Genomic DNA, 19,778 nt, shown 5'->3' on the forward strand with positions numbered 1-19,778 from the left:
CTTACAGGAATATGAGTAATGTGGCTGTGGCGACATCAAAACCAGAATGCTAAATATCTTAACTATTTCAAAGCTGATAGAACAATATATCATATCTTCAAAAACCTGCTTATAACATTTCATTGATATGATGCACATAAAATTATTGTAATAAGGAAAGAAACCCTTTTTTATAGACAGAAGTATATTTTCATGGTTAGCTCACATGCCAAACTCCATGGCAGTTTGTTCATCACTAACCAATTTTTTTTCACAAAACTTAAATCACTAGATAAAAGATGAATTTAGATATGCTGTATCTTTAGACTCTTATTTTATGAACTCTTGCTCCTATAAGAAAACCTTCCTTGTGCCTAAATCATAGTCTTTTCCATAATTATCTCCATTTAGTTGTATTTTGCTTTCTAAAACCTTGTACATGATCTCCTGAAGTTAAATGAAAGGAAATATTAAGCATACTGACCGAGTGCTTCTTGATCTCCATAGACCAGCTGACCATAAGCATTGAGTTTATCCCAACTGAAAGTATAGTTGAGGAACGGTTCCGGCTCTAAGACCGTATGGAACCTTCGACCAGCCAGAGTGACCACAGCATGGACAAGCTTGAGGTTACGAGGGATGAAGTGACCGGTCAGTCTAGCATTGAAGGTAGATGGAAGGCTGTTGACCACTGACCGTTGGCTGTAATAGTCAAGGGTTGCTCTGGTGCCTGGGATTTCAATCTGCTCGTGCATGGCCTGTGGGTAATAAAATAAATCAAAGATTAAACACATTACATTCAAACTCTAACAATACCTGAAATTTAATACTTCAGACATAGTTAATCAAAATAATAATGAAAATTGGAAACAGGCTCATTCTAGGGTTAAAGGAAAGAATTTGGGGATAGGTCTTCAATTTCAAGTTACACAAGGTCTCAGTAATTATTCAAACTGTTGCACAGCAATGTCAGCACACCAACATGAATTGAATAACTTTCAAATTCATGAATCCCATTATATGTTTAGTTCAATAGCAAAGAAAATAAGTTGTAAGTCTGCACTATATGTCAACCTGTCCCACACAAATAGCACAATCCTCTCCAAGCAATACCATCAAAGAAACCAAGTTAAGTTTTCAATAATAATAATAATAATAATAATGCAGTTCTTATATAGCGCATTTCAGACCTGAAAGGAATCTCAATGCACTTTGCAGAAATAAAAATTATACAACATAAGGAATTACTTAGAATAACACTTAAACAACATCAACGTTAATCAGTTACATATGGCATAAGTATTGGGAAAGGTCTATTTGAATGCTTCATAAAAGAGAAATGTTTTAAGTTGTGATTTGAAAAGGCCAGGATTGTTTTGTGATCGGAGAGTACTGGGGAGGGAATTCCATGGTGAGAAATGAACACATCTACCACTTACCCTCTGGTCCAGGACAGCACCCAGTATACCCTGAGATCCACAGTTATCCATCACAGCTTGGGGTAGGATAGAGAACTCAGGCTTGATATAAGCGCTACCCTCACAATGGACCGTCTCAGGGACGGAGTAAGACACGCTACGACGACCCGGTAGGAGTTCTAAATGGATGTTATCCATCAGGATGATGTCATTGTAAGGGATGTAGGTTGGGATGTGAGCGGTGATGAAGGGATGACGGGCGAAGGAGAGTGAGATAGAGCCGCCTCCTATTACCATCATATCAAACCTACAGGGGAAAAATATCAAACATCATTATAAGAGTGTGAAGACTTTAATTGAATATTATACTCCATCTAACTTGATTATTATCAAAAGAAAATCAGCCTATAATACAAGAACTGCACAATACAAGATACTGGAAGGCAGAAAATAAATAAGGGATTATTTCATGAAACAAGGAGTTACCTACTTTCACCAACAAGTGTAAACATTACCAACGTTCTCATTATCTGATTGGCTCAAAACAGTTTTTTTTTTTTAGAGGAAAAAAACCTATTTATTTTGCTTTAAGACCTGAATATAAATCCAAGTTCTCTTTGAATAAAAAATAATTTGCCAGTCTTCATTAATTGGTCAAACAAGATATTCCCCACAAAAACTCCCCTATAGATTTTTATTCATTATAATATTACGCTAGTGCAAGAAAGCTGCAATATGCAGTCATGCACTTCCGAAATGCGCAAATGCAACCATTCTTGATTTGAGTACAAGTTGATAAGTAGTGCTAAGAGCTTTCCTGCACCAATCAAACAATATGATGACTATAATGACCTCTCTCAGAGGTACACACTTACATTCCATCCTCTCTGGTGTAGGTGAATCCCATAAAAGGTCGATTATCGACTTGAACTCTGACCCCAACCACCGGTGAGCCCTCGTGTGACAAGACTTTACCTCTGATGACAGACACCACACTGTATCAGCAATAAAAAAAACACTTCTTTAGTCAATGTATACAACATAGGGGACATTGTTTCATCTACATTTGAAACCTAAAACTATCTATATGATAGGTCATTATCCTTCTTTTCAAATGATTTACATATTTTGGTCTCAAAAGGAATTGATATTGTGGGTCAAATATCCCTAAAGATACATGAATTATGTAATCTGTAAAATTTCAGAGCAAAATCACTTAAATTATTTTTCTGTTTCACGATTATCAAGCAAGGCTTTACTATTCTGTTAAAAATCATTCTATACTAAATATTATCCAAGCAGTTGGCAGCCAAATATTCTTATTCAAATTTTTGATGCGAAAATGTTTAAAAATTTCATTTCACAGTAACTGAACATTCGCTGAAACACACCTATCATTACTGAAGAGTATCTGAGGAGGACTACGATGGATGCTGTTTGGTTCAATGAGAAACTTGACTCTATCATAGAAGAGGATGGATGGAGTCAATGCTGAAAGCTGATTGGATGAACGGATGACCTCTACGGGGTCAGGGGGTGCTTCACAGAGGGCATCACCGATACAGATAGATGCACTGAGACAGCAATCTGGATCCTCACAATCAATCAAGGAATCTAAATTCCCAAAGAAAAGTAAATTAAGAATGGAAAATGATGGTAACCTACAAAAACTGTAAAATAATTAAACTATTATTACAAGCAGATAAACAAAAATGATTATGATGTACATGGATGAATTAAAATCTTGCTTCTGTCATCTCTGTAATTATCTATACTTCTTAAATAATTGTCTACAATATTTCCATCTTTGATAAAAATTACAAAGTAACAATATATATATCCCGGAGTGTTTTAGAGACAATCACTAACATGATATAATTAGAACCATTACCTTACTATTGGACATCATCATCAATGACATTATCTTCAATATCATAAACATGATCACCATTGTCATTTCCTTCTCCTCCTAACCACCACCACTGCCACCACCACCACCACCGCCACCGCCCCCACCGCCACCCCCACTACCTCCACCACTGCCAACACCATCACTGCCACCACCACCACCCCAACCACTTTGCTCATCCTTTACCATTATGACATTACTTAGAATATAACAAACTTTATTACTAATCTCTGTAAAGTTACCACTTTTGATTCTCTCACCTCCATCATTATCCACCTCATCCGTGCAGTCTGTTTCCGTTCCAATACTGCATCCCGGTCCATGATAGAGCTCCTCACATACACAGCTCCAGGTAGCATTGATCAGTTCACATGAACCATGACCACTACATCCAAATGGACATCCCTCTGTCAGATATAAACAATGCAAATAATTATTAGTGATACACTGGTTTGCTTTTGATCCATTGTTTCATCTCCGTGTTAAATTTTGGGGGTTTTGATTGATAGATCAATGGTTTTCAAGAAATATTTACAATTATCAAGAATAACCATTTGATACAATAACACTGAATCTTGTATCAAGCTCTTAAAAAATTAAAGCACATATTACATATCAAAAAGTCTTCTTTCAAACAGAAAGACAATCAAGATACTCATGAAAATTAAGCTTACAATCCCCACACTTCACAACTAAAATCCCATTCTATTTTCATTCATTCATCTAACAGCCAAGTGGAAATGTATGATTATAGTATAGAGAATACCTACAGGTAAAAAAGAACACAATATTTTAAAACAGTCTAATAGTCTAAAATAGGGGTGCAAATCGTACCAAGTCCACAAAGCTTTCCATTCCAGCCTTGTTCACAGTTACATGAATTGTCTACACACTCTCCATGAGGCGAGCAGGGTAATATGCACTCCTCCTCTTCACACGTTGAACCTGTCCACCCCTCTAAACAATGGCACATTCCAGAGATACATTGAGCATTGGGGAAGCAGTCTGTGTCATTACTGCAGTGGAGGGTGTCATCTACTAGTACCTCTGAGGGATAAAAAATAAAGAAAAAAAATCATAAAGAATAGCAAAAGGATGGAAAATGGTATGTATTTATATAAGTACATTTTTATTTGTCTAAACTTCTTGACTTACAATGTTATTTCTTGGGAAGGAATTTAATCAATCTTTAATGCAATAAAAGAACACAAGTTCATAAATATAATGAATTCTCAACTGACCCTGTGTTACGAATGACATTTTGTAAGACAAAATATTCAAAACTTTGCTATATATGAACATTTCCCAATGTTCAAGGTAAAAATTTTATCAAAGATATCTGATATATCAGCATCGTGAGCTTTGTGTTTGCCTTTACTACTTCATGCAAGCTTCTAATATATGATAACTTTTTCTTCACCTAACAGTGTTTCTTTGGAGTGAATATCTTCCTATTCATCTACTTTAATTTGACCTTTGACCTTACCCTGTTCACAAGCCTCTCCAGTGAATCCTCTGCTACAGACACACTCTCCTTCCAGACAGACACCGTGATGACTACAATCAGCTACCAGGCATTGATCCCAGGGGATGCTACATTCAGGTCCCTTCCACCCGCCCACACACTCACAGAAACCATGGACGTACTGACCACGACCTGAACATAACACTGGACATACACCTGGAAGAGGAATGGGGAGATAAAGACAAAAATTCATTACTTAATTATTTATAAGAAAAAAGAAATAACCTATTTATATCATGAATAAATCAAAGTGGCAAAATTGTTGATGATGAAGAGTAATGATCCCATTCAATGCAAATCCTGGTATACTAATAAAAAGTAGGTGAAAATGATTGAATTGTTTTAAGTATTTGTTCAAAACAACAAGGTCTATAAATAGGAATTTAAAAAGGTTAAAATAACAGTGAGAGTATATTACTAAAATCTGCTTTATTTTTTATTAATGGTGCACTTAAATTGCTTTACTTATTTTGAAATCTTAATAGAAAGAACTACTGTCGCAAGAAAATGACAAGGTTATTACCAGACAACAAGGTGGGATTTCTTAAAAATTCCACAAGATTTGATTTAGTGGTGACCTATAAAATTTTATTCTTAACCATTGTTTTGAAGATCCTGCTAAACACATATATATGCCCACTCAAGCTTTGAATTATACAATTATTCATGGCAAAACTCCCACCAGCATCATCATCTTTTGAAAATCCATTGAATTATGAATTTTACATTTTCAAAGAATATTAATTAGGAAATCCTTTTTCCAAGGTATAAAGCAAAGCCATGAAAAGCAGCTTTCTATAATTACAGGAAACGTAATCCCTCTGATGCCACCTAAAGTGGGCGGAGGCAATGAATAAATCAAACTTACAAATACAAGGTATCGTTAACATTCAGATTATACACTGTCATATGTATATTATATTACATCAAGGCTTGTTGATTGGATGCAAAGAAGCGAGCTAGGCTTGCTGACATAAAAACTGATCTGAATTTGTCTATTAAAGAGAAATGCCAGTAGTTGCAGTAAACACTGATTTCATGAGAAAGTCTGTAAAACCAGGCTTAATCGTCAGAACATCATCGAGGATCTAGATCTGGTACAGTTACATAAACTGAACTTTGTTAAATGTTGAAATCTACGCTGAAAAATATTCACACTGAAGATCACCAACAAAGATAGGCACACGTAAGACAGTGTATTATATTGCTGGAATAAAGACCTGACGGAAGTGACTGAATCCGCGCTTATTTTGCTCATTTCTCAGCAATTACACAATTTCTTCCAGAATCCTTTGGCACATATTTTTTAATTCATAAAAACAGACACTTGGGTGGTCATTATATTAGATTCTGTCAAAAGTTATTTTGAGATTGTCACCAAAACTGGAATTTATCTTTAACATTTAGCAACTTATGAATAATTAAAAAAAAAAGTGTAAGCAAAAAGGGTAAAATATAAATCTTTTTTCTTAATACTAAGATCTCACAAGCCTATATACAATCACATGTTGCAAACAAATGATTTTTATTAAAAGCTGATTAGATATATCAATCAAACATCAAATCTAAGAAGTAAAATGGTAGAAGTCTGTTCATATAAAGTGAAAGCGCGCTAGAAACATATCATAATTATATTGTTCATATGACAAGTACGGATAATTTGAAAGAAGCAGAACCTTATTTCTTTCCATAGGATAAGCAAGGATAAGATGCATGTTTACCTTGAGAGCAATCGTTTCCTGTATACTGCTCCTGACATATACACTGCCCTCTCAGGCAATCTCCATGACCGCTGCAATCCCCAGGACAACTCCATCCATCTAATGGCAAACAATAAATAAAAGTGAATAAATTGAGTTAACATTCCTGCTAACATGAAAAATTCTTATGTGATTCAACTAATAAATTCAAGAAAATAAAAGTTAACTGTATCTCATATGTGTCTGACTGGTGTATGTATACACTGCGTTTGTATTATTACATCAGGGTAAGATATGAAACAAGTGCATATGAAATAGATGATTTTTGTGTGTCCATAGATTTTAAGAATTTTTTTACAAAAAAATCCCCTGATACAGAAATAGGTTGTGAAAATAAAAAAAGACTTGATATCTTATTTACAAATGTATTTTCCTCCTATTCTTTTATTTTTTACTTTATGAAAGTTTCTTACTTTTTCTCCCAGTCACAAGGTTGACTTCCTCTGCGTAGGGTCCATCGTTAAATACAGCAATGTACCATTCACCAGCATTTAACTCCTCCATGAATGACCATGTATGCATCAGGTGACTATTTGACCTCTTGACCCTTGACCCGACCTTGCTCTCATCATACTTCAACCCACCAAGCCGCAGTACATCATGATAAGTCAGTTCAGGCAAGTCTTCATCCAGTGTGTCGGCACTTCGCTTCCCTCGTCTACCTGTCCCAACATGCACCTGCATGAAATCATAGAAGCTGTGTGAGGGCGCCCTGGCCCGTTGGGCATACACGACAAAGCCGTTCCGTTTTGAGAGTGTCAAGTTGAATTGAATGAATGTTGAGGAATCAACGGGGCTGAATAGAGTCCAGAAGTGACCCGGTGGTATTTCTTTCTGTGCTGCTGTGCCGAATGTGTATGGTATGGCAGGACTATGGATTGGTGGTGACGTCGTTGTCATTGTTGTTGTTAATTCTGTTTAGGAATGAAAAATACAAAGAAAAACTACCAATTACTACTGCTATAATAAACACACAATTTACTCTTCAGCAATTGTAATACATGAAGTAGACAAAATGATTGATAGGGTTTTATTCTCACACTTTTTCAATCAAAATTAGGATACATAACAGGTTAAAAGGGAAGGAAACTGTAATATTTACTCCAAAAATGAATGTCGGTGTAGTTTATTAATATATACAATATATAAGATAACATACACAAATATGTGTGCTATAATCAGTAGTTAAAACAGAAATGTCTTACTCAAGTCAGACAATTAGTTTGGGCAATTTATTTGAAACTGAGATAAACTGAAAGGAACACATCAATCATGATCATGCTATAAAGTTTAATCAAATGCAATATCATTTGATACATGGCATACACCAACCAAATGCAAAATCATATGATACATATATATATATATCAGATATCAAATATCTCTGCTTGATATAGAGATCTGTATAATTCTGAAGTCCACTATAACTTAAAGAGAAATTCCAGTAGTTGCAGTAAACACTGATTTCATGAGAAAGTCTGTAAAACAAGGCTTAATTGTCAGTATATCATCAAAGATCTAGATCTGGTACAGTTAAATTAACTGAACTTTGTGAAATCTTGAAATCTACGCTGAAAAATGTCACACCGAAGATCCCCAACACAGATAAGCGCACGTGGGACAATGTATAATTATTGCTTAGGGCGTCGGGCCCGACGCTCTACCCGAATCCTGTGCTTATTTGCTGATTTCTCAGCAATTACGCAATTTCTTCCAGAATCCTTTGGCACATGCGTTTTATTTATACAAACAGACACTTTGGTGGTCATTTCATTGGATTCTGTAAGAACTCATTTTGATATCGTTACGAAAACTAGCATTTAACTTTAAGCTAGCCAGCTGTACATAGTCTAAATCTTTGAAAAAATCATGAGAAACCAAAAATGTCAACATTGTCAACATCACAATACATTTTTCTCATGTGAGTGTCAAATGAGTTGATAAATGACCTGTAAGGTTAGAGATTTGTGTCACAATCTGCTATCCACAGTTCAACCATGATGCTAGATCAGAGTTTGAATTTAACTTGAATTCAGAATAAGAACCATAATTATTACCTATTTCATTTGATGGTGGAAGAGGCCTCTTTGGTTTTCTTGTCGTTCTCTCCTCGTTACCAGGAGATGTTGGCCTGGTATCATCAATATTGACTGTGTTAGGCATGCTGGGTAAAGGTCGACTCAAGGTCACTGGGGGTACAAAGGTCACAAAGGACAAATGTCAATAGAGATACGAAAGACTATAACAGACTGTAATATATAATTATAGAACATATAAACTCACAATAAATCCAATGCACAAGAATATATTTCACTGAAAGACATTCCATGGAGAGGATTATAATTATATCTCATACTCACAGGGTTTTAATAATTATTCTTGATACAAATATAAAGATTAAGTATAAAGCCTTAAAAACAATATAAACATTCACAAGAGTACATAAATGAAAAAGCTGAACTTATGAAACCGTACAAGGTAAAAAGCATTATTGATATGATTATAGAGAGGGATTGAGTGGAGGTATGTATTATCGAGCCACAAACTAGCTGTATTAAAGTTTCTTCCATTGCCCGAAGGCTAAAATGCAGCTTTGACTCTATCCCTGATAACAATACAAGTCTTTATTAGCAGCAAAAGAGGCAATAGCATTAGAGTCATACTCAGCTTACAAGCATATTATAAACATCAAACATTTACTTACCTGCAAAATATGTAACAAGAGCAAGAAGGGCTATGGTAAGTAAAACAAGAATAACAGCTAAGCAGCGCCACGACATGTGATCCTTACAGCCGTATTTCTCTTGCATTGTGGGATATTTCATCTCTGAGGTTTCATTGGTTCGTTTACCATTGCTCATTGCTGGGTATGCTGCCAGAGGGACTCCTGAACTCATGCCCAATGGGTATTCAAATAACCTAGGGGGGGGGGAATATAGAATTATAAGAATGGGAAAATAGAGAATTTTAAATATAAGAATACAAAACTTGGCAAATGAATTATAATTTTGAAGGGTCGTTTGTAACTAAAGTCTATTCTCTATACTTGTGTGCAAAATCAACTAATCTAGCTATAACAGTGATTTCAAATAAGTTATATTTTCATTTAGTCAATAAGAAAAATAGGCCATATCATATCTTCCATTCCCACATTTTTTTCTCCTTATTGCATCATCATCATCATCATCACGACCACCAACACCACCACCATCATATCATAGTCATCACCACCACCACTAAACTTCTTTAACACGAATGCTAACCACTAGCTTACCTTTCTTGTCTATGCCTAGCATTGTTGAGTTCATTTAGTGTACCACTATTAGTTGCTAGGGTACTGGTGGTATGCAACGTCTGAAGATCACATGTAGTCATCAGGGGTACAGCGTGGATAATGTTACCGGTCCTTGGCTGTAGGTACATCCCACTGGATCCGGGTAACGTCTGGGAGGCGGTGTTTGAATGCCGAAGAGAGTTTGGATCTCCTATTGAGTTGTACTGATTTTCTATAAAACAATCAACATATAAAGCATATACAGTTTGGTCATCTGATTCAAGGGATAATGTGCGAGTATTCAGTTTGAAGGATTGGTAATAAATATTATATGCTGACACACTTAATGATATACAATATGAATAAATCTATTGTTTCAAACAGCTTTTCTTTGCAAAGTATTTGTAAACTGTTCTTCATGAGTATCTATCTATTATAACCCTGATGGTCTTACAAAGTTCTTTGTTGAAAACAAGATTATTGAAACAAACATATCAGAAAGAACAGATGATAATGCAACATTTCAGATTAAAACAATCCAGGTTTTTCAAGTACATATTAGTATCATTTCCATTGTATTTAGAAGGCTTGTGGGAGGGGAAATGTACCTTTTATTGAGCTATAAATGCCAGTACCAGTACTATATGATTGTGGTAATGATCCCATGAAGGTTGTTTCTTCTTCATCCTCATTGGTTGGTTGTAGCTGATGATAAACAATACCATGGGGAGGATAAGGCACCCCATTGGTTGGAAGACTGGCTCCTCGAATCTGATTGGCTGGTGTGCCCTGGAATGCTCCATTGTGTAGGTGGGGGTAGGTTGAGAGGCCAATGGGAGGGTAGCCAGGCATGCTGGTCATATGATCCAGTCTTATTGCACCTAATGTGTAGTAAGAAAATAATAATAAGGTTAAATCATTTCAATATTATCAATAAGGAAATATAAATTACTTAGGATCAGAAAAAAATCTGAACATATGGAGTGATAAGAGTAGAAAACTGATAAATATAAAATTTTCAAATCTTAAAAGAAGTTGAAATTTGAATAAAATGTTTTGAATTTTCTACAAGCAGCATCATCTTATGTGATTTGGATGAAAGAGTGAGCTTTGACAAGGCTTTATCTATGAGTAAGAACAAAAAGAGGCCCCCTGCCTACAAATTATCATCATCAATATCATCACCAACACTACCACCACCACCATCATCATCATCAGCATCATCACCACCATCACCACCACCACCACCATCACCGTCACTTTCAGCACCACCACCACCATCACCATCACCACCATCATCATCACCACTATCACCACCAACACCACCACTACCATCATCATCATCATTACCAACACCACCACCACCAAAAACACCACCATCACCACCACCACCACCGTCACCCTCATCATCATCATCATCATCACCACCACCACCATCATCATCACCACAACCACCACCAACAACAACACCACCACCATCACCACCACCGTCGTCGTCACCACCATCATCATCACCACCACTATCATCATCATCACCACCACCATCATCATCATCATCACCACCACCGTCATCACCACCACTACCATGATGATGATGATGATAATGAAATGATTGATTGTACTAACCTTGTTGATCTGGATGATGATGTAATGGTATATCATGGTCCATCTCATTCTCTGTCATTGTAAGACTAGACCTTGTACTCTGACTACCAGTTGAATGGGCATCTAAACTTTGTTTCTGTTTTTCAATAAAAAAAAAATCATGAAAGAACTCACATGATTGACAATCCAAACTCAGGATATGCACAAATTTCTTTTCCTTGAAATTCCCTCAGGTTTCAACATTACAAACTAAAGATAAAATGCATCGATTCTATCTATGAAAATTTTCTTGCAATTGTAGTTAAAGGTCAATATACATTCACATAAAGAAAATAACAGATAACATACTATTCAAAAATTATTTTTGTGATATTATATCATTACGATTAGAAATTTAGAAAAATCATTTTCATTTTCAATACACAAGGATGAATACCTTGTGTGAACAATGAACTAGGCAAACATTTTGTGGAAATTTTCTTTCCTTGGCTAGAACATGCAAAAGAACCGTCATTCAAGATTTCATCAGACAATCTGACGAAGAATTCTAGAAAATATATTCCGAAAAGTGATTGTAGGCGACAACTGTTATCCTTATCACATACTTAGCATTTTAATGCTGTCAATAATTTCTGTTTATTTACAACGTGCAGTGAGAATATTTAATACATTTCGTATGAATAACTGATCAATATTTGTCATCATTCTTTGACATCAAATACTTTTCAGAAGAGACTCAATCACTAGGCATTTGCTTTCATCTAATCATTGGTATTCATGTATTTCAAACAAAGTCAGTGGCAGGCTAAAAATCTAAGTTAAATCTTGTTTGAATAGGGATTGAAATTAAAGGCAATAACATGATTGCAACGTTTCTCCTCCTTGTTGAAAAAGAAATCATGAGGCATTACATTTGACATTAAATTGTAATAAAGATTCTCAAAATCAAAAATGTATGATTCATAAGGAAGAAAGAATCCTCCAAAGATCAATAAAATGAGCATGAGATTGTTTTTATTGGGAATATGATTCTAATATGTTTATAGAAAGTTGGAAGTAAAACAACCGATTCATAATTTTTGGCTTCATTTTGAACAAATTTAATAAAATTAGTCTTGTACTGAATGATTTAATATTCAAAGAATTATCTGGAGCCTTTACAGTAATCTTGAAATCTAGTAAAGCCTACATAAGAGCTCAAATTGGTTTTATATATTTCATGGGAGCAGTAAAGGTAAGAAGCAATCTCCTCCATGATGGAAAGGATGGATTTAAATCCTTACTTTATGCCTCTAGTTACAAGTAAGATTCTCATGATGAGAGCGGTGTGAGAGATTGATTAGAAATTGTGATGGATAATGATTATCTTTTCATATGTATAAAAAAAAAATGTGCAGACAGGGATCTTGATCAGGCGATGATTAATATGAAGTAGAAAGTCATTCCTTGTTCTTTCAAGGGAAAGGCTTATAATGGATTGGCATGAATTTTTTCATAATTCCCTCTTTTAAAAGGAATTAAGTGAGAGAGAAAATTAGAAGGGAACCACAAAAATATTCATGATCTGGAAACACATTTTTATCATAAGAAGTCATTGACTGTATTTTACCAGGCATCGATTAAAAAAGAATTTTACATAGTTTCCATCAAAGTGAAGGATTAACAGACAACTTAAATGAAAAAAAACCCTTGCATTGTAATTTGTTATTTATAAGGTTAATTCATTGAAATCAGAATAGCATTGACTAACAGAAACCCCTTAATAAAATAAATCAAAATTGGTATGTTTAAAAGTTCCTTGTTTCCTAGCTTGCATGATCAGAGCACTAATACCAGTCTAGGAAGTGTAATTTTCTCATTTTCTTTTTTCTAAAACAAATAGTGAAGAAGCATGTTTGGCAATAAATGACAGTCATGATTGCATTTTGTATGTTTTTTTTTGTTACTTACATGTAAATAATGATCAACTTCTTGTAATAGTTGATCATGGTTCACGTCACCCCTCGTTGACGTGCTAGCATTGATGGAACCTTCCATACTTCCAAGGGTTGAATCAAAGTTATCTGATGGACATTTTAGATCTGATGGTCTTTCTTTACCTGGAAGAGAGAAGAGAGAGGTAAACTTTATCACTTAGCTCAAAAAATCTCCTATTCTGTCAAATTTAACATCTTTCATTTCCTAATAACTCAACAAAACTTCATTTCATTATTTGAAACTTAATGTGCTTTATGTTTATACTTAATTACAAAAATTTACTTACTTTAAAAAACAATGAAAAGTCGCTGTTATTCCATACAAGCAATCAATAAACCATTTCCATATACTGTTCAAATATCAAATCTTCATCTCCAAACTACATTTTTTTTATATCATATCGTTTAAGGAGGACAGGTCTATAGGCTAAAAAGAAGAGAGTTTTCTTTGCCTAAAAAGGTCAAAGTTTCTAAAAATCTTCATTTCGAAAAAGGAACAATTAGACTCGAATCCGGCTTTATCCACTTCTTAAATCCCCTTCTACGTGATGGCTGATAATATGTAAAGACAACACAGGAGAAATAAAAACACCCAATTTCTACCAAATATTCTTGAAATTTAAACCATCTCCTGTCTGACACTTGATCTTCGGCAGACTCAGGAGGAAGTAGGTGGGGGTGGAAGCCGCTGTCGTCGCGGCGACAGCGGTTTGTTGTTAGAGCTTTAGCGGGCATCTTGGCTCGGGATCAGGTCCTAACTCACGTCAGATGGGATCAGGGATTTGGAGGATCTAACCGGTAGAGTGCTCCCTCGCTGGTGAGCGAGGAGAGAGGATTCAATATGGCATTCAACCTCATTAGATCAAGAGGATGGAGAAACATGGTGAAAGTGAGTAAAAGAAGGTCGTAACTCACTTCAAGTCTATATTTCATTCTAGTTTATGATTCACTCCAATCAACAAAAAAGAAAATATGCAATGTGATTATTACTTTTTCATTAGTCATTACAAATCATTCAAGTCAACACTAAAGCTATGTATATTGATTTGGGACTCAAGCACGACAATTAGGATAAACTCATTTAGTCATGAAAATTTTTCTCAAAGAAAGTTCAATAGAAATTATTGTCAGTTCACAATAGAAAACATGCATTGCGCATTGATCTAAACAATCTGATTATCTTGCCATTTATTTTGTATGAATTTTAAGTCACAAATGATAGTGATACAACGTAGAAACAATAATATAATGAGTCATTCATTAGCTTGATTATAGAGGAAATTGGGCGAGGTAAGAATTAATCGACCAAACCAAACAAAAATCACTTGTAATTTAACACAACATCAAAGAATAATATAAGGATAATGAAATGATATTCCAGACAGAAAAATCCCATGCCATTTGCTAATGGATGAAAAGCGTTTTGGATATGAGCAGAATATAAACAATATCTGTATATCGGTATGGATTTGAGACCTTTCAGCAAGGCACATAAACACAAGAGGGGGTTCACAGGAGCTTCATCTTAATGGACATCTATCGTGAAAAACGATATACCACTGCATTTAGGGTGGATAACAAAGGACTTACAGAGCCAAGTTCATTAGGAAAAGCTAAATAAACTCTGGTAGATCATTGGGCATGAAGACCTGACCATAATTGGGAGACTGTGTGTGGGAGAGTGGTAACAATATAGGTGTAGGTATTGGGTAACTAGAAAAAGTATTAACTAAATTAAACAATGAGGCTCCTACTAAATTGCAATGTACAGACAGCATTACTGCAGGTGATAGGCTCTAATCAGTACTGAGCAAAGTATTTGAAAAAGTTTGTTTTTTCCATTCAAACAAATCTATGTTCAGAGATACAAGAAATGTTGAGCTAAAGGTTTCTTATCAAAGGTGAAGAAAATAATAACAGCTCATATAGAGGAATAAAAAGTTACTGAGAGAATTACTAATATTCTATTAGCAAAAAACATTCAGGCCTACAGTTACAAACTCAAACTGACTATCTAGCCAGAGAATCAAAGGCAGAAGAAGTGAGGATTTGATTCAATTTCAAAGAACACGGAAACTTGAAGGAAAGGAATAACTTAGGGTAAACATGAAAAAACATTCATGAAGGCTACAGTTCTTTGTTTCAAGGTGTTGAACCCTTGCACAAACAATAAAGAAAACCAAAGTCTCATTGGAAAATCACTCCATCCCAATATCTTTCAACTGATACCACCTGATAGAGGATAACAATCCAACATCCCAAATCCTTCCAGCTTCTGTAGGATTGCTGAACTTGTTTTTAAACATTTCACAACTTTTCACAAGTATTTGTCAGCAGTAGCCACAATCACACCAAACACCTGTCTGGGACTATCTGAGGTGTGATACCAATGGCTATTCAGTAACAATACATGGAGGTTAGGATACACCTCAACAAGTGACAGTTATGGAGGTCATTTCAATACAAAGGACTGAAGTTCAGGTTAACCAATTCATAAAAACAAATTTTGACTTTTCTGAGAACAAGGATTTTGTTTTGTTTATGTGCTGAACTTCATGCCTCCTTCAGGGAAACTAGCCACTGTATGCAGATGTATGTATAGCAAGCCATGTTATCATTAAATCATATATGTTTCTTCATATCAAGAACTGAATTCTCAAAAATCAAGAAACATTTTCCAATGATAACTCTTCACATATAAAAAAAGGTAAATAATGATAAAACAGCTTGCCATATTTACCTGCATATGCTGGCCATATCATTCAGGGGTGACAAAACTTTCAACAAGTAGGCCTACGATTGATATTTCCTTGGATATAAACATTGTTCTACAAGTGCAATGAAAAGACTCAGACAGAACTGTTGCTACTCGAAAGTATACCATAATTTGTTTACATTTTCAAAAAGTCATAATCACAGGCAAATAAATCAAATTTGACAGCCTTATAGACAATACTCCAAATCAATACAGAATAACCCTCTAATATATTTCCCTTTTAAACATAAAAACCACAGGATTTATATAGTATTGTCTGATTATTAAGATACCATTGAAAATAACAATATACCGGTTTGACTTCAATGTCCACGAGGATGGAATGTTTGTATTGTCAATTGTGTGTGATGATGGCCCATTTCATAGCTTCATGCTCATGTGATCATGGTGAATGGAGTATCATTGAAGCTTGGCTGAAAACCCACTTAACTTTACCACCAAAACACATGGAAACAATGTCAGACCCAACCCCTCAGGGCCCTATAGACACTACTTCATGTTGTCAAAATAAAATGAATAAAAACTATTCTTGTGAATAATTCAATATTTGACATGAATGTATCTTGCAGAGCCAATAAAATGGCAAGCAATTATAAGATTTACTGCAAAATGATCAAAGATATCTTTTGCACAATCTTTTGAAAAAAAAAATACATAATATATGTTTTGGGGCCTGTAACACAAAGCTTAGAAATGATCATAGAACAAAATTTCATGATTAATTGCATTGACTACAATGTGCAATTAATTGTAAAAATCAAGCGTACCATCAACTGTTATGCTTTGTGTTACAGAGCCCTGGATGTCTAAATTTTGTTTTGGATATCACAGACTTGTATATGCCTAAACATTAATTCAAACACCTCCAGAGGGTAGGCCTACAGTATATAATAATCAAAGTTTCAAATTCATAAAATGGGAGAAATTAAAAATAATCTGTATGTGTAGGTCATAAACCATTTTGCAAATTCAAGATGAGTGGAGATCGTTTATGGATATAAATCAAGTAATCTACATTTCATTTGAATTTTTAGCAACTTTTTAACTGTACATTGAACAGGTATTCAGACCAATGCACATTAGTATGCAATTGGGTATCTACAAGTACAAAGCTCTTAGCACTTTCCTAAAATGGACCAAGTATTTTTCTAATGAATAAACTTTTGTTTTTCTTGTATTTCAGTTTTGATTCTCATTCTAATACCAGTCAGCCTAGTATTGTAACCATTATTTCGCCTGCATGCCAGTTTTCTGTTAAGAAAATAATCCAAACACGAGTGCCTACATTGTCCACAGGGGGAGATGCCAGAGGGGCGGTTTGAACACCACATCATTGATTCCTACCCCATTGGTTAGGCATGCAACTCCTCCCAATCTAAAGTGCACCCATTATGGAGATTTCACCTTGTATAAACATCCCGAACAGGCAACTTTTCTCCCCAATCGTAATCTGGCATCATGTTTTTGACAAGTATGAGATGGGAGTATTTGGGGTTGCCGATGGCGATAAGAGAATGTAAGGCGATGAGGATTAGGATGAGACCAGAGTGTGAGATAGACCACGTTGATGAGTCACCATGGTGAAGGGAACTGGGCTGCATCGGAGAGGATCAGGGGGATATTAACCTGCCAACTTCCTTCTAAAAATTCTGTAATTTTACCAAAGAATTCATGTTTACTCTCACAATTCATGTTAACCCTCATCCTTGAGAGAAATGCGAAGAATTGATAGAAAATGTGTCCTGATACTGTGCAGATGTAGGCTATAATATATTCCTAGTAAGAAATGATATATTAATGTGGCTGTACTATAGGCTTACATGTACATACAAATTGTGTTATGTATTTGTTACTTGATGATTCTGACTTGCGCATTTTTTGCCATGGGTTTGAATCTCATCCCTTTACTTATTTTCTTCAATAAAAAGTTCATCCACATTGTGCTGCACTCAACCAAGTTGTAGTAACTGGGCAGCCGGTAAAAATTATATTCCTTGTGCTTGCGCATCATGATGTTGGCAGGTTTCAGCAGGGGGGGGTAATAACAAGAAGGCCTTCACGCATTCTGCAGTGTGAATAGGATACTTAATTTTTTTTACAATATTACTACACTTACTATGCAGCAGGGATGGAAGGGGGAAGGGGACTTTAATATTTTCATCAATTGTTTTATATCCCTGCCTATTTACAATTATCAAAAAATGAACCCAAGGTATGCCCCCAATCCTTCAATTCTTATTTACAGTTTAAGTGCCCCCTCTTTCATATTAAACAGGAAGTACAAAATATCATTTCCATGAGAGTAAGAGCAGCAGAATGTAGTTATAGAAAGTATGTTCAATCAATAGATCAGAAGTATTGTTCAGTAAAAGAAATGAAACATTCTCTTGTGAAACTGAATGAATGGAAGGAAATAATGGGCTCTGTCAAATACACTGTTGCTTCACAAGAGCGAGAATCAAGGAGATGAGTGTACCTTTCTCAAACACGATCCACCCAGCGAGCTCTGGTTTACCGTCTCGAAGCCGAAAATAGGGCTTTCGCATGAGAGAACTTTGTGTTTCACCAGCATGCACTTCCATTGTAAATGTTCTCAAAGATACAGACACTGCTTGTCTAACTGAAAATGCAAATATTTTCCATTTATAAATCCATCAGATCCCTTATTTCCTCAGAAATCTAATCTTCCAATGGGTTGACTATCCAACGTCCAAGCAATTTTGATCACAGATGCTCTTCTTCAGTTTGACAATTTGGCAGAGACTATAGGCATGCATGTATCATCACCAAGTAGTAGTAATAACAGAATGAAGGCTGATCAGTTTCCTTCACAAACTCCTTGAAATGAATCCAGTGAGGATATCAATAAAATGTTCCATCTTCATTGTGAGGTGGCACTGTACTAGTCAAACTCCAATTGCGACAAACAAAGGGAAACTATTTCACATTCAACCACAAGCTTTGGCATGGAGGCAAGATTAGGAGAAGTCGACGGGCGTAGCGTGAGAAAAACACGTAGGAGTTACATGAACCAATGTATCCTTTCTGTTCCTGAGGTTCAAAATGCTGCAATAAAATCAAATCTGCCTGGTGCTATAGGTATTTCAGGTAACCAAAGTGTAATGTTTACAAAAGAACCAGTCCCTACACGCAGACAAGCAGCAAGTTATCCGAACAATAGCACAACTGAAACTGTGAACAAAGTTCTGACCTCCTCGCTAATTAAAGCACAATAAAAGGTGCCCCATGGCACTGTGTGGAGAGAAGGAGAAGACCTATGTAAACAGAGAAGGAGATATGTATCACAACAACCAAAGATTGGAAGTTAGGATTAAAATCAGGTGAATCCCTGACAAAGAAACAGCAAGATACTGGTATTTTCTTTTGTGTTTTCATGTCAGGGTTTGGTCAATCAGTAATCTACAATGTGTGTTCATTGGATTATGGTGTGAAGGAAGGGGGGCTAAGCCCCTGCAGTTGTGCAAAGATGCCCCAGATGTGGGGTCCTGATAAGGAGCCAGTCCAGATAAATAAACAACAGATAGCTAAATCATTA

At 35.5% G+C, this 19,778-nt stretch overlaps 1 protein-coding gene across 4 annotated transcripts in view; it reads right to left on the bottom strand.

Annotated features, from left to right (window-relative positions):
• LOC121409056 (teneurin-3-like) overlaps nucleotides 1-19,778 on the bottom strand; it is a 54,162-nt gene that overhangs the window by 10,467 nt on the left and 23,917 nt on the right. For 3 of the 4 annotated variants that reach the window (XM_041600854.1, XM_041600862.1, XM_041600870.1), the window contains 15 exons: nucleotides 13,421-13,569; nucleotides 11,492-11,606; nucleotides 10,474-10,746; nucleotides 9,866-10,097; nucleotides 9,296-9,510; nucleotides 8,649-8,780; nucleotides 7,005-7,505; nucleotides 6,553-6,651; nucleotides 4,793-4,987; nucleotides 4,141-4,353; nucleotides 3,567-3,713; nucleotides 2,789-3,011; nucleotides 2,273-2,392; nucleotides 1,419-1,704; nucleotides 464-737 (listed from right to left, as the gene is read on the bottom strand). In XM_041600854.1, coding sequence (XP_041456788.1) covers nucleotides 464-737; nucleotides 1,419-1,704; nucleotides 2,273-2,392; nucleotides 2,789-3,011; nucleotides 3,567-3,713; nucleotides 4,141-4,353; nucleotides 4,793-4,987; nucleotides 6,553-6,651; nucleotides 7,005-7,505; nucleotides 8,649-8,780; nucleotides 9,296-9,510; nucleotides 9,866-10,097; nucleotides 10,474-10,746; nucleotides 11,492-11,606; nucleotides 13,421-13,569 — 3,174 coding nt within the window. Of the gene's footprint in view, nucleotides 1-463; nucleotides 738-1,418; nucleotides 1,705-2,272; nucleotides 2,393-2,788; nucleotides 3,012-3,566; nucleotides 3,714-4,140; nucleotides 4,354-4,792; nucleotides 4,988-6,552; nucleotides 6,652-7,004; nucleotides 7,506-8,648; nucleotides 8,781-9,295; nucleotides 9,511-9,865; nucleotides 10,098-10,473; nucleotides 10,747-11,491; nucleotides 11,607-13,420; nucleotides 13,570-18,698; nucleotides 19,485-19,778 lie in introns of those variants that run through there. The other variant, XM_041600879.1, reaches the window with a different exon arrangement.

Source organism: Lytechinus variegatus, chromosome 1 (assembly GCF_018143015.1).
Source record: "Lytechinus variegatus isolate NC3 chromosome 1, Lvar_3.0, whole genome shotgun sequence".
Lineage (NCBI taxonomy): Eukaryota > Metazoa > Echinodermata > Echinoidea > Temnopleuroida > Toxopneustidae > Lytechinus > Lytechinus variegatus.